This window comes from Salvelinus alpinus, chromosome 38 (assembly GCF_045679555.1).
Source record: "Salvelinus alpinus chromosome 38, SLU_Salpinus.1, whole genome shotgun sequence".
Classification (NCBI taxonomy): domain Eukaryota; kingdom Metazoa; phylum Chordata; class Actinopteri; order Salmoniformes; family Salmonidae; genus Salvelinus; species Salvelinus alpinus.
The window spans coordinates 2,456,121-2,470,241 of NC_092123.1; the positions used below are offsets into that span (position 1 = coordinate 2,456,121).

The 14,121-nt window shown below is 43.3% G+C and overlaps 1 protein-coding gene across 3 annotated transcripts in view; it reads right to left on the minus strand.

The window, feature by feature from the left end:
• Positions 1–8,176: 8,176 nt before the first annotated feature.
• The window catches only part of LOC139566314 (beta-1,3-galactosyltransferase 1-like), a 124,070-nt gene continuing 118,125 nt past the window's right edge, over positions 8,177–14,121 (minus strand). For all 3 annotated transcript variants that reach the window (XM_071387426.1, XM_071387425.1, XM_071387427.1), the window contains one exon: positions 8,177–10,613. In XM_071387426.1, coding sequence (XP_071243527.1) covers positions 9,345–10,334 — 990 coding nt within the window. In that variant the 5' untranslated portion in view covers positions 10,335–10,613 and the 3' untranslated portion in view covers positions 8,177–9,344. The remainder of the gene's footprint in view (positions 10,614–14,121) is intronic.

Here is a 14,121-nt window from a genome sequence, read left to right on the forward strand (position 1 = left end):
TATAAAACACCTGCCCTCTCTCTCTCTCTCTCTCTCTCTCTCTCTCTCTCTCTCTCTCTCTCTCGCTCTCTCTCTCTCTCTCTCTCTCTCTCTCTCTCTCTCTCTCTCTCTCTCTCTCTCTCTCTCTCTCTCTCTCTCTCTCTCTCTCTCTCTCTCTCTCTCTCTCTCTCTCTCTCTCTCTCTCTCTCTCTCTCTCTCTCTCTCTCTCTCTCTCTCTCTCTCTCTCTCTCTCTCTCTCTCTCTCTCTCTCTCTCTCTCTCTCTCTCTCTCTCTCTCTCTCTCTCTCTCTCTCTCTCTCTCTCTCTCTCTCTCTCTCTCTCTCTCTCTCTCTCTCTCTCTCTCTCTCTCTCTCTCTCTCTCTCTCTCTCTCTCTCTCTCTCTCTCTCTCTCTCTCTCTCTCTCTCTCTCTCTCTCTCTCTCTCTCTCTCTCTCACACACACACATATATATTTTCTTTCCTCATAAGTTGAAGAAACACCATGACCTTGAGCCAAATCCCCTTGAAATGAAAAATGACACGGCCAGCTATTAATCTTTCGGACAGTTGTATGTGTTTAGCTGAAACGTCCCATAAAGGTGGAACCACTGTGACAATATGAGCATGCTGATCTGAGAGCTGATCTTCAGATGTTAGATTGCAGTCAGTTGAGCTTGGAAGTGATAATCACAATGATCAGATAAAGACAAATACTGTTCACAGATCAGGGCTTACATGTACCTACAGTATATAAGGGAGATATAGTGAAGAGACATAAAGAGGGATGATAATGTTTAGATTGTTGAGAGGGGAATATTTCTCTGCCAGTCAGTACATCCCTCATCCACTCGCTATTGCTGCGTGCCTCCCTGTTCTACACAGGTAAATAAAGACAGAATCACCAGCCCTTCCAAACACATGAAAGCAAAAAGGAGAGGTAAATAAATAAAAAAATTCCGACTGTGTCACATGGAGATTTGGTTTCTGTTTCGATTAATCACGCGCCGTCATTATCGTTTGATAGGGAGGGAAAGAAGCAAATGCATTTGTCTCAAAGGGGGCACATTTAATCCAATTGAAATTGACGGCACTATTCCGGCTGATTAAATTACCTTGGAATCTGCGTTATCTTTTCATCCCCACAAAGTATCGCAGGCGAAGTAAGTGCCACATCTAATAGATATTGATTGGATTCTCTTTATTAGTTTCTATTTGCAGATGAGATGAAACTGTTGTCTCTGAGGGCATCTTTCCCAGTAGGATGAGAAAACAATTATGGTGGCCTAGAGGAAGTATAGGAACAAAGACAAGGAGGTAGGGAATAGGAAATAGGAACTCTTGTGTAGGGAGTAGGAAGCATCATTGACATGCTTTTGACTATGTGGAGGCTGTGCAGAGGCTTATAATATGATTAAGGCTATAAGCAGCACTGCTGTGATGATTTGATAAGGGGCCAAAGGTGTAAAGAAGTTTCAGACTAGCTCTTCCTCAAAGCACTCTCCATAGATTGGTTTAGGAGGGCTATTGAATAAAAAACAATGAATTCATTTTTCATTGAAACTCTCTGGTGACAGAAATGTCTGATCTCCCGTGCATAGCTTTCCCAGAAATAACCTGTTATGTTTTCCAAGCTGTTCTGGCTATCTGAAGCCGACACACACAAAGTCTTGTCCTGCCTGTCAACAGCTTCACAGGCATCTGCTGGAGATTTCGCAATCTGTGTGGACAATGGAGGGAGCCTTAGAGGAGATATTAGGAAAATGGAGAGAGATAGGGATGAGGAAAACAAAGAGAGAGTTCAAGCCCTGGGTTATCAGATTACCCTCCTGTGACCCCACAGCAGTTGGGCAAGCGACAACCCCAGCATCACCAAAAAGTGAGTGAGTGAGAGTGAGAGAGAGAGTGAGTGAGAGTGAGTGAGAGAGAGAGAGAGAGAGAGAGAGAGAGAGAGAGAGAGAGAGAGAGAGAGAGAGAGATCCATCTATCGAGTGCCTGTCACCTCAGAGTCTTAAAGCAACAACACACTGACTCTCTAAGATGCAGTCCTTACATGACAAAAGTGAGACAGAAAGGAGTGTTTGATATAATCCTCCCTCCATCCCTCCCTTCCTCCGTTTTCTCCCTCTTTCCTACAGAGCTCCATAGCCCTGCTCAGTACTAAGACGTGTTTGCTGCTGGATTGCATTGAGACCGCCAGCATTGCATCCTGAGATGTACAATAGGTCAGGTGAATAAGAGAGCGAAGTGAAGAGCAGGACGGAGATGGAAGAGATTTGAATAGAGATGAATTGCCTCCCAAATGAGCCACCTAATTCTCCTCCTCCTGTGTTTCAATTATTATTAATGGTATTTAAGAACTCTGTAGATAAAAGTTAAAAACTTGAACGACACCAATCTAAAAGAAGCATCTAAAAGAGCAGGCTTGATGATGTTGTATTGACAAGGCTTATGGAAAGAGCAGTTTGAGAGGATGAGGAGATTGATTTTAATGCAGCGATTGATCACGACGATAAGTATTTTTAATCTCTCCTTCGTGTGTCATGTGTCTTGCATATTGAGACTAGCCTGAGGCGATAGCGAGACGTCGACATCGTATAAGTTCTGCTGAACTCCTACTCTGAAGCACTCTGTATTCTGAACGAATCCTGTCAGTCTTATATCAACATCCCAAATCAAATCATCTGTCAACACGTTGAATAATTCATCAATTAATTAGCTACCTGATTAATTATTTCGAATTACTGCTGAGATCATTAAAGTTTCAGCAGAAATGTATCAAAAGCAACAACAAAGTTTGTTAAAAGCTTATCAATTACAATCTCCCTTTGACAACAATAACAACATCAATGGACGTTAAAAATATTTGTGATGATTGATAAATCCTTTTGAATGCAATACCTCTCAACTAGCCCAGACAACCAGCGGGATCTGATTGTGATCCGACACATGACTGCAGTTTAACACCCATATGTTGTATACTGTACGATTCATAAAGCTAGGACTGCCCAGAGCTATCCCAGGGCTGAGTCTCTAGGCTGGGCTAGTGTAGACTAGAGGAACCCTCCTAGCTGTCCGGATGGGTTAGGTATGCTGCTGTGAACACTGCTGACTCTGTCATGGTCGGGAGAACAGAGGAACACAGCCTTGACCCCTATCAGTCCCACTGAGACAACACCACATAAACACTGTGATTCACCATGGTACAATACTAGACATGGCCTCAAAACAGGATGTTGTAAGCAGCAGGCTTACCTTATAGAATGTCTATTATCACAAGGGGACTTCAGGTCTGGTATTTCTCAATATCTTCTTTGTGGTTTGGGGGAAGGAGTCAGAGGAGACATGGGAGGCATCTGACACATAATACCTTCCTTGTGACATAAGTAACCTATTACTGTTTCTGTCACAAGCGATGTTCTGGGGTCTAACGGCATGCGACTGTAATGTTAAGCAATGGAGTGCTGCTGGCTTTAGGATGGTTTCTGTAATGGAGTTGCCTTGTAATGGAGTTGCCTTGCAACGGTATGCTTCAGTGTGGTACCTGGTCTATTTAGCATCAGTGGTGGTCTGAATCACCCTCTTTATGAACCCCATTAGGTATTTATGGTGGTCACCTCCACGGGCACGACCGCCTCGCCACGCACAATCAAATAAAGCAGGGCTGCCTCGTCTGAGGCGGTGGGAGGCGCTAACCATAAATACGAGTCCGCTACTTTCCAATGCATTAAAAAGAACGGAGTTGGAGGAGGAGGAGGGTGGGTGGAATAGGCCTAGCTCACAGCCCATCTCCATCACATCTAACAGAATGGGTTCATTCTGCACTTTAAAGAGTTCATTTATCACAGGAGAATTCCTCCGTTTCCTTGGGTGTCACAATTATCTGTCAGAGTCTCACTGCACTCCTCCTAGTCTCTGGCTGATGTATGCGGCCCATTTAAATCACATCCATCTGTTATGTATGACAGAGCATCAATTCACATACGGCTGAATCCTGTCTATCCACCACGGCAAGGGCAGTCTCTTAAGGAAGAATTCAATATTAATGTCATGTTTTTCATTTTGCTGGTTGATGGTTTGCAAATGGCGTCTCGGTCTTGGACGAAATGAAATGGGGTAAATACTATTATGCAAATAGTTCCTGCTGTTGAAGTGGCAATAAAGGATGTGACGCATTCAGAGCCATCTTTAAGATTGTCATCTAATGACTTGTAGGAAAGTGAATGTGGGGTTGTCCAACTACATGGATAGAGGGACAGAGAGCGAAAGAGACAGAGATAGATAGAGACAGAGATAGAGACAGAGACAGAGATAGAGACAGAGACAGAGATAGAGACAGAGACAGAGACAGAGACAGAGACAGAGATAGACAGAGACAGAGACAGAGATAGAGATAGAGACAGAGACAGAGATAGAGATAGAGACAGAGACAGAGACAGAGACAGAGACAGAGATAGAGACAGAGACAGAGACAGAGACAGAGACAGAGACAGAGATAGAGATAGAGATAGAGACAGAGACAGAGATAGAGACAGAGATAGAGATAGAGACAGACAGAGATAGAGACAGAGACAGAGAAAGAGATAGCGACAGAGATAGAGACAGAGATAGAGACAGAGATAGATAGAGAGAGAGACAGAGATAGCGAAAGAGACAGAGATAGAGAAAGAGATAGCGACAGAGATAGAGACAGAGATAGAGACAGAGACAGAGATAGAGACAGAGATAGAGAAAGCAGTTTTTTAGATGCAGACAGGCTTGTGGTGTAGAGAACAGAAAGAGAGGGAATGAATGAATGTCAACCGAGCAGTATGAGTCAGAGTTGATTCAGTATGAGTCAGAGTTGATTCAGTATGAGTCAGAGTTGACTCAGTATGAGTCAGAGTTGACTCAGTATGAGTCAGAGTTGATTGTATGCTTAGATGACATGTCTTTAGTGAGCGGTGAATATTAAGTTTTTATCCTCTAACTATTGGACTACTGAATGTTCAAAGCAGTCAGGATGTCCATGAACGGCGTATTGCATTAGCTTTAGGGATTACATGTCAACAGGATGTCTTACAAATATAAGATATGTCTGAGGCAATGTCTGCATGCGATTTGATGTGATATATTCAAAGCCTGACTTCACAAATCGTCTTGGGGCAAATATAAAGTGTTGTCTGAAAAACGAGGCAGACAAAATCCCTCCCCTAAAAACTGCAGTGACGGGCATGATATTATCGTTGTGGTTCAATGGAGTAAAAGATAGCAGACACAAGAACACAAACCCAGCTTTCCTCTCTTGAAGTATTCCGATTGATCTGATTTGCAGGGAGGGCAATTCAAATTCAATCCCAAAACATTCCAATCCAAACAAATTGACTTTTGTTTCATGCATATTTATCACACTTTTAAAATCCAGCAACTGTAACAAAGATGAATAACATGTGGGAGGATCATAGAGGCACTGCATCAAATCCTGACCTTTAAGTCAGTTCTAAGTAATAAGAAAATGTCACCAACTGCCAAATACACTGTACCCTCTCCAGAGTACAAGACCGTGTCAATAGATGTTTGGAACTACCCGGCACTGAGGATTGAGTTGGGTTATTTACCCATGTGGTGGAGTATTGCTTTGGTATGTGTAAGCCTACATGCACGCACCGACAGGCCTGCTCACATAGAGCACGGTACGCTGCTTTGCAAGACAGTTCCAGAGGAGATAGCTTTTGATTGGCAGATGTGGGAAAAAAACGTTAGATTTTAAATTCCGCATAATCAACTCATTTTTCTGCTTCATCACAGTGTGCGTGGGGGAGCTTGTCTCCTAGGAGACTGGCACTAGAATAAAAATGTCTCGTTCTTCGATCATTTCTATTTCAAGGCTTTTCCTCAGCACTCACAACAAGTGATCTGCACTCACCCACTCAGAAAAGCAGGTCAACAGCATCCCCGGCCCCCCTTCCTGTGTGTATGCTCCCATACACACAGACCACAGGCTCAACAAGAAACAGTGTACAATGAGTACCCTAGATAACTTCTCCCTATTAGATCCACCAACGCCCTCCGTGAAACAGACGCACAAAATCCCTATGCATATTCCTCCCACTGAACAACACCAACCAACAGCACCCACTCCATAATCCCATTGTATATTCAGAGATCATTTTGTGACACAATAGCATCACTGAAAATAAAAACGATTGTGTGCCCAGCTGCTTTCAGTGAGCCCTCATCTGAAGGAGCCCTTTGCTACCACGGCAGATGGTACATGCTGCCCTCAGATTGGTACCATATTTTTTTTTAACTTGGGTCGCAAATTTTTATGTGGTTCAGTTTTTTACTTAAATGCACTTTGAATGTGATAAAAGTCTACTAAGAAACTTGTATCTCTTTATTTTCCAATTTGTTTTACCAATGGCCTAGAGTCTATTGCGATAAACACACAAATGAATCCACTTCAAAGACTCACCAGAACTACCGTACTATCTGTCAACACAGCAGTTTGTCTTCCCTGTCTGTCTGATGCCTCCTTGGCTCCCACATGTCTTCCATTACCACAGTATGTTATTCCCAATTGTTCCGTTTATTGCACAACACTGCAAATATAACTACAATCTATGGAACACAAAATGAGTCATGTAGTGAATGTATCACCCGTGAGTCATTTAATAGAAAACCATCAGCTAAATGGCCATTCTACTGAACAATCTCTGGGAATGAAGGCAACATGTGGCTAAGTGGATCCATTTAGAATAGAGCAAGCCATCAAAACACCATTTATCTACAGTATTAAAAGTCCAATTACATTTCAAGGGGTTTCAAGTTGAACACAAGTTAACCAAATAGATTTTCAACCAGAACAGCATCTGGGAATACTCCTATTGTGAGGAAAACGGTTAGGACATAGAGATGTGTCTGTCCCCAAAGATGTCATGACAATATTGTGAGAACACTGTAAATGTTTTACCACAGTGTGTCTTTGTGTGTTCAACATATATACTGTTGAGAATCCCTTTTGTTCTATATAGAATCTACCTAACTCCCCAGAGGCTCCTAGCAGCTCCCAGGAGCCATGATGGTAAACTTGTGTTTCAAAGTGTTCTCACCTCCGCCACACACACACACCTGTCTGCATCTGACAAACCTGCTCTCACAGATAGGAAGAACCAATTACTGGAGCTCTATTCTTACATATCACACACACACACACACACACACACACACACACACACACACACACACACACACACACACACACACACACACACACACACACACACACACACACACACACACACACACACACACACACACACACACACACACACACACACACACACACACACAGCTCCCCATGTGACCTACTTTTTGTGTGTATGTACTGATATGTATGTGTAACTGATAAATGCACATAAACACATGTTTTTAAATGTCTGTAATGTATGTGTCGGACCCAAGTAAGACTAGCTGTCGCCAATGGCGTCAGCTAATGGGGAGCCTAATTGAAAACCCAAAACACACACACACACGTTTTTAAATGTCTGTAATGTATGTGTCGGACCCAAGTAAGACTATGGCGTCGGCTAATGGGGAGCCTAATTGAAAAATCAAACACACACACACGCCTCTACAGATGAGCAAATGTAAATCTTGAGTATTCAGTCGAGTAGTTCAGAGTCATAGCACGAAGGCGTTTCTCTGAGTAGTTCAGAGTCATAGCACGAAGGCATTTCTCTGAGTAGTTCAGAGTCATAGCATGAAGGCGTTTCTCTGAGTAGTTCAGAGTCATAGCACGAAGGCGTTTCTCTGAGTAGTTCAGAGTCATAGCACGAAGGCGTTTCTCTGAGTAGTTCAGAGTCATAGCACGAAGGCGTTTCTCTGAGTAGTTCAGAGTCATAGCACGAAGGCGTTTCTCTGAGTAGTTGTTCATGGCGTGTTGAGAGCTTTACACAGAGAGTTGTGTTGATAGGCAATCTTAATGAGCGCCGAACATGTTGACAATTCATTACCGGATGCACTGCAACTACAGAGAGGGACTTGGGTAAAGCTGAAGTCATTAATTCAGGTATAAATAGGTATTTGGCAGTCTACTGCATGTATTGAAATAAAACCCATTGAATAATTAAACAATATTATAAACTGCCCTCTTATTAGGATCACACACAATAAATTACAGCATTTTTAAATCCCAAATACGTGGAAAAAAAGAATGCACTCTAAAATGAAACAAGTCTTTAATGTAATGCGGCTTCAAGTAATATAAAATATAACACTCTGCAGTCTGTCTTGTCACAGCACGGCTTAAAGAGCAAAAAAATTATTGCACATCACATACAGATAGAATAACATTCACCTGGGAATGCATGTGGTTAATATCATTACATCGCCATTTGTACAGTCCCATAAGAAATACTGGTGTTCAAGAAATGAAGTCTTTCTCTACATAGTACAATACAAAGGACTCCAAATACATAGTAAGAAAATATGTTTGATCTTTAAAACAATATATTACAACTCAATTGCAGAGGCAAGTATGTCCGTCATGTCACACAGTAGGTCCATTGAACTGTTCTAACAATCTTAGGTCATTCCAATGAACACTCAATCTATGTCTACAGGACGTTGTTACATTGTGAACTTATCATGGTCTTTTCACTATGACAACATCTGTTGCGGTACCAAAACAGTACATCCCACAAATACATCTTTATTAAATATACAAAGACTGGAAATTAAGAGTGGACATTCATTATCAACCTAACTGACAGCAGAACATTTACATAGGTTGTATATCTTGGTATTTCTTATCATCCCTACTACTTCAGTAATGGGGCCAGACTTTTTCTGTAAATTAGCAGCGTTGCCTACATAGATTAGCCTGATTGCATCTGAGCTATTCTGTCCCACTGCTAAGCTTCTACCTCTGTGTTTTAGTGATTTCATCTAATAAACAATATATGGTGCAAATGGCATACTGCATAAATTGCATTGTGGGACATTACTTGATTTTCATAGAGTAAAATAAAGTCATTGAGTAATTTTAATCAAATATATTTCAGAAAATGTATAGAATTATTTTATTTTCTTACCTGTGGCCTTTAAACTCATCAATAGCTAAGGGGGAGAATGCAGGAGTTACAACAGCAGAGAGTAACCTCGGTCTGATAAAGAGGCTTTTAGCAAAGTGTCTCTTGAACTATGCAAACGGCCAGACGGTTATTGTTATAGTACCGTTCCCTCAGGGTCATGTGCTGTACATTGACAAAGAAAAGCAGAGATCGGAAGAGGAGGAAGGGGCAGAGGAGGAGGAAGAGAAGAAGCAATAAAGGAGAAGAAGAAGAAGAATTCCAGACCTCCTCATATTGGCACTAACTGTAGTAGCTGATTAACACTTGAGGTGTTTCTTGCTGGTCATGTCATTCCAGATGCGGTGCATCTCCTCCGGGGAGATCTGGTGGACCGTTACGACCCGTCTGTAGCGGCATAGACTGTAGGCCATCTTCCAGTGGTTGAAGCCACTGTTTTGGAAGGGGTGGATGCCCAGCTTGCGAAGGCACAGCCCCACGTACACATCCTCCAGGTGAAGCAGTCTGGTGTGCAGGGACGTCTTGTAGATGAGCTCGGCCACATCCGCCGAGAACACGTACCCCGTGCCCGAACAGAAAGGCGGGTACTTAGCCTCAGGGTAAAGGTCTCTGGGCATGTACCACTTACTGCGCATGTCTCTGATCGGACCTCCGTTGATGACGTAGCCCGTGAAGTAGCGTCTCCGCGGCTTGGAGGCGGGCTTGAGGAGGTTGTAGACCAGGTTCTCCATGTTGACGAAGATGTCCGAGTCCGTCTTGAGGACGTACTGTGCCTTGGAGCAGAAGGTGGCCACCCAGCGCAAGCCCATCAGGGTCTTGAGGGTGAGGTTGTGGTAGGAATCTATGAAGTCCTCCACCACGACATCGTGGAAGATCTGGCTCTCCTGTTCCACCATCTGGTTGAGCACCGGGTCCGTGTTCCTCCCAAGCAGGAAGAGTGTGAGGACGCGAACGCCATCGCCGAACGTGCTCTCGTCGCCCCACGTCTCTCGAATCGCTTGACGTGCGTCAAACTCCTTGTGGGTGGTGCTGATCAGGATGACTAAGAAAGGTGCCACCGTCTCACACTTCTTGGGCTCGTTGATGACAAAGTCGAAGGCGTGCGGGTTGAGCGGCCGAGTCCGTATATTGCTAAAGGTCACGTTCTTGGTGAGCTTGGTCTTCTGGCGGATGGGGATGGACAGCTGGCCCACGTAAGTGGTGGAGGGACGGGACAGACTCAGGTACCAGAGAGCGCTAGCCCAGCAAACGACCGTCAACAAGTATAAGCAGCTGACCTTTGAAGGCATTTCTGTTTACTTGGTGTGTGTTAGGAGCATTGAGAACGTTGAGAAGGCGGAATCTCCATGGGTGGTCCTCCAGCTACTTCCAGCGGTGCAGCATGATGCTGCCTCCACGAGACGCTTGACATTAATTCAATACCCTCGACTGCTTTAATACAGCCTAGCGGTGGGATTCTGGTTGAAAAGGAGGGTTGTCGTTTTTCCTCAATGCAGCCATTGTACTATTCCATTCCATTAGAGGTCCCAAGGGTGTTTTCCTTGCATTCTTCTCGCCAGCACTTGATTCTAGACAGAAACAGATAAAAAACAAATTAGTCAAGCCTTAACAAGAATGTTTCATAACTCTTTGGCAAAACTAGAGTGGTTATGAGGAGGGTTAGTATGAGCTTAGAAAAACATACAGAAAGATCCTCTTTGTTTGTTTCCTATAATCCCAGATAACAGATAACTCAACATGTGAGACGATCTCTATTGCTTTAGGTGAGTGAATACTCCTCCAAGCTGGCGGTATGTTTATTGCCTGCTTTTTCTTCTTCTTTAGTTCTGGCTACTTTTTGTTTACAAACACTGTTTATCTCCGCGTGTCCTTCCCTCGCTGCATATGCCGTGTCAAATCAGCAATATCACTCTTACTCTCTGAAAAGTCTCCTCAATAAGAAACACTCCCGAGGGAAATGCTCTGGAACCTCTCTTTATCCTTGCCTTTCTCTCTCTCTCTCTCTCTCTCTCTCTCTCTCTCTCTCTCTCTCTCTCTCTCTCTCTCTCTCTCTCTCTCTCTCTCTCTCTCTCTGTCTCTCTCTCTCTCTATGACGGGACATATTGTTCAGTAATGAGCTCTTCCTCGCTTGGTGGAATAGCATCCAGAGAAATAATGCAACAGTGCTCTGGCGCCATTATTATGAGTTGTATGGCATTCTCATGGGTATATATGTATGCACACACACTGCTTTTTAGAATGGTTTATGACGGAGCAAAATGAATCACAAAATAACCATTGTTTCGCTTCGATGATAAAGACATGATTAAAGAAAGTCAGCTCTGATAAAAAGCCCACCATGCTCAGTGAGTGTTTCCATCACACACAGCAACAGCACTGGTCCTGGATCAAAGTCAAGAGTGCATTTTTCCATCATTACAGTAACAAGAAGTGAGAGGCACTCTACTGGGTTTTACTCAGGGAACATGCACCTGTTGCTTCCAGCAGTGAGACTACTGATTGTGGTGTGGAGTAAAAAAGTGTGTCTTATGGGTGTGTTGATGAAAAACAGATTTCCACCATACGGAAATGTACAGGTAACTGCCAAAATAAAGGAAACGGCAACATAAAGTGTCTTTATAGGGTGTTGGGCCACCATGAGCCAGAACAGCTTCAATGCACCTTGGCATAGATTCTACAAATGTCTGGAACTCTATTGGAAGGATGCGACACCATTCTTCCACAAGAAATTCAATAATTTGGAGTTTTGTTGAAAACGCTGTCTCAGGTGCCGCTCCAGAAACTCCCATAAGAATTCAATTGTGTTGAGATTTGGAGACTGAGATGGCCATGGCACATGGCTTACATAGTTGTCTTGCTTATCAAACCATTCAGTGACCACTCGTGCGCTGTGGATGGGGGCATAGCCATGGTAGCCAAAATATTGACCTGCCCAGAATTTTTATACATGACCCTAAGCATGATGGGATGTTAATTGCTTAATTAACTCAGGATCTACACCTCTGTGGAAGCACCTGCGTTCATTATACTTTGTATCCCTCATTTACACAAGTGTTTCCATTATTTTGGCAGTTACCTGTATGTCGATACCAAAGATTAATCCCACAGTACAGTGGTTCCTCCGAACTTACATCGCGGGATTTAGAGGTACCCAGCATCACGGCTTCATTGCTCCACGCCACCACAAGGGGAGGTAGAGCACTCATTATGCATTTGGGTCCCAAGGTTTTTAAATGACCAATCATATCGAGTGGTTCCAATGAACCACCAAACGTTCCAATGAACCGCCAAATTTCTTGTTAACAAACTATAGTTTTGGCAAGTCGGTTAGGACATCTACTTTGTGCATGACACAAGTCATTTTTCCAACAATTGTTTTTCAGACAGATTATTTCACTTATAATTCACTGTATCACAATTCCAGTGGGTCAGAAGTTTACATACACTAAGTTGACTGTGTCTTAAAGCAGTTTGGAAAATTCCAGAAAATTATATAATGGCTTTAGAAGCTACTGATAGGCTAATTGACATTATTGTGTCAATTGGAGGTTTACCTGTGGATGTATTTCAAGGCCTACCTTCAAACTCAGTGCCTCTTTGCTTGACATCATGGGAAAATCAAAAGAAATCAGCCAAGACCAAAAAAATTGTAGACCTCCACAAGTCTGGTTCATCCTTGGGAGCAATTTCCAAATGCCTGAAGGTACCACGTTCATCTGTACAAACAATAGTACTCAAGTATAAACCCCATGGGACCACGCAGTTGTCATACCGCTGTAAGGGGTGCGTACTGGCGGCAGAGAAGTCAGATGCAGGTGGACAAAAACTGTGTTTCCAAACGGCACAGTTTAATAACAAAAAATCCCACCGGAAAACAGAACAATCAAATAATGGGTACATAACCCGACGCACACCAGGACAGACGTGCGCAAGCACTTACAATAAACAATCCCCGACAAGGACATGAGGGGGAACAGAGGGTTAAATACACAACATGTAATTGATGGGATTGGAACCAGGTGTGATGGAAGACAAGACAAAACCAAAGGAAAATTAAAAGAGGTTCAGCGATGGCTAGAAGGTCGGTGACATCGACCGCCAAACGCCGCCCGAACAAGGAGAGGGACCAACTTCGGCGGAAGTCGTGACAACCGCTCAGGAAGGAGACGCATTCAGTCTCCTAGAGATGAACGTACTTTGATGCGAAAAGTGCAAATCAATCCCAGAACAACAGCAAAGGACCTTGCGAAGATGCTGGAGGAAACAGGTACAAAAGTATCTATATCCACAGTAAAACGAGTCCTATATTGACATAACCAGAAAAGGCGCTCAGCAAGGAAGAAGCCACTGCTCCAAAACCGCCATAAATAAGCCAGACTACGGTTTGCAACTGCACATGGGAACAAAGATCGTACTTTTTGGAGAAATGTCCTCTGGTCTGATGAAACAAAAATATAACTGTTTGGCCATAATGACCATCGTTATGTTTGGAGGAGGCTTGCAAGCCGAAGAACACCATTCCAACCATGAAGCACGGGGGTTGCAGCATCATGCTGTGGGGGTGCTTTGCTGCAGGAGGGATTGGTGCACTTCACAAAATAGATGGCATCATGAGGATGGAAAATTTATGTGGATATATTGAAGCAACATCTCAAGACATCAGTCAGGAAGTTAAAGCTTGGTCGCAAATGGGTCTTCCAAATGGACAATGACACCAATCATACTTCCAAAGTTGTGGCAAAATGGCTTAAGGACAACAAAGTCAAGGTATTGGAGTGGCCATCACAAAGCCCTGACCACAATCCTATAGAAAATTTGTGGGCAGAACTGAAAAAGCGTGTGCGAGCAAAGAGGCCTACACACCTGACTCAGTTACACCAGCTCTGTCAGGAGGAATGGGCCAAAATTCACCCAACTTATTGGGGAAAGCTTGTGGAAGGCTACCCAAAACGTTTGACCCAAGTTAATCAATTTAAAGGCAATACTAATTGAGTGTATGTAAACGTCTGACCCACTGGGAATGTGATGAAAGAAAGAAAAGCTGAAATACTATTATTCTGACATTTCACATTCTTA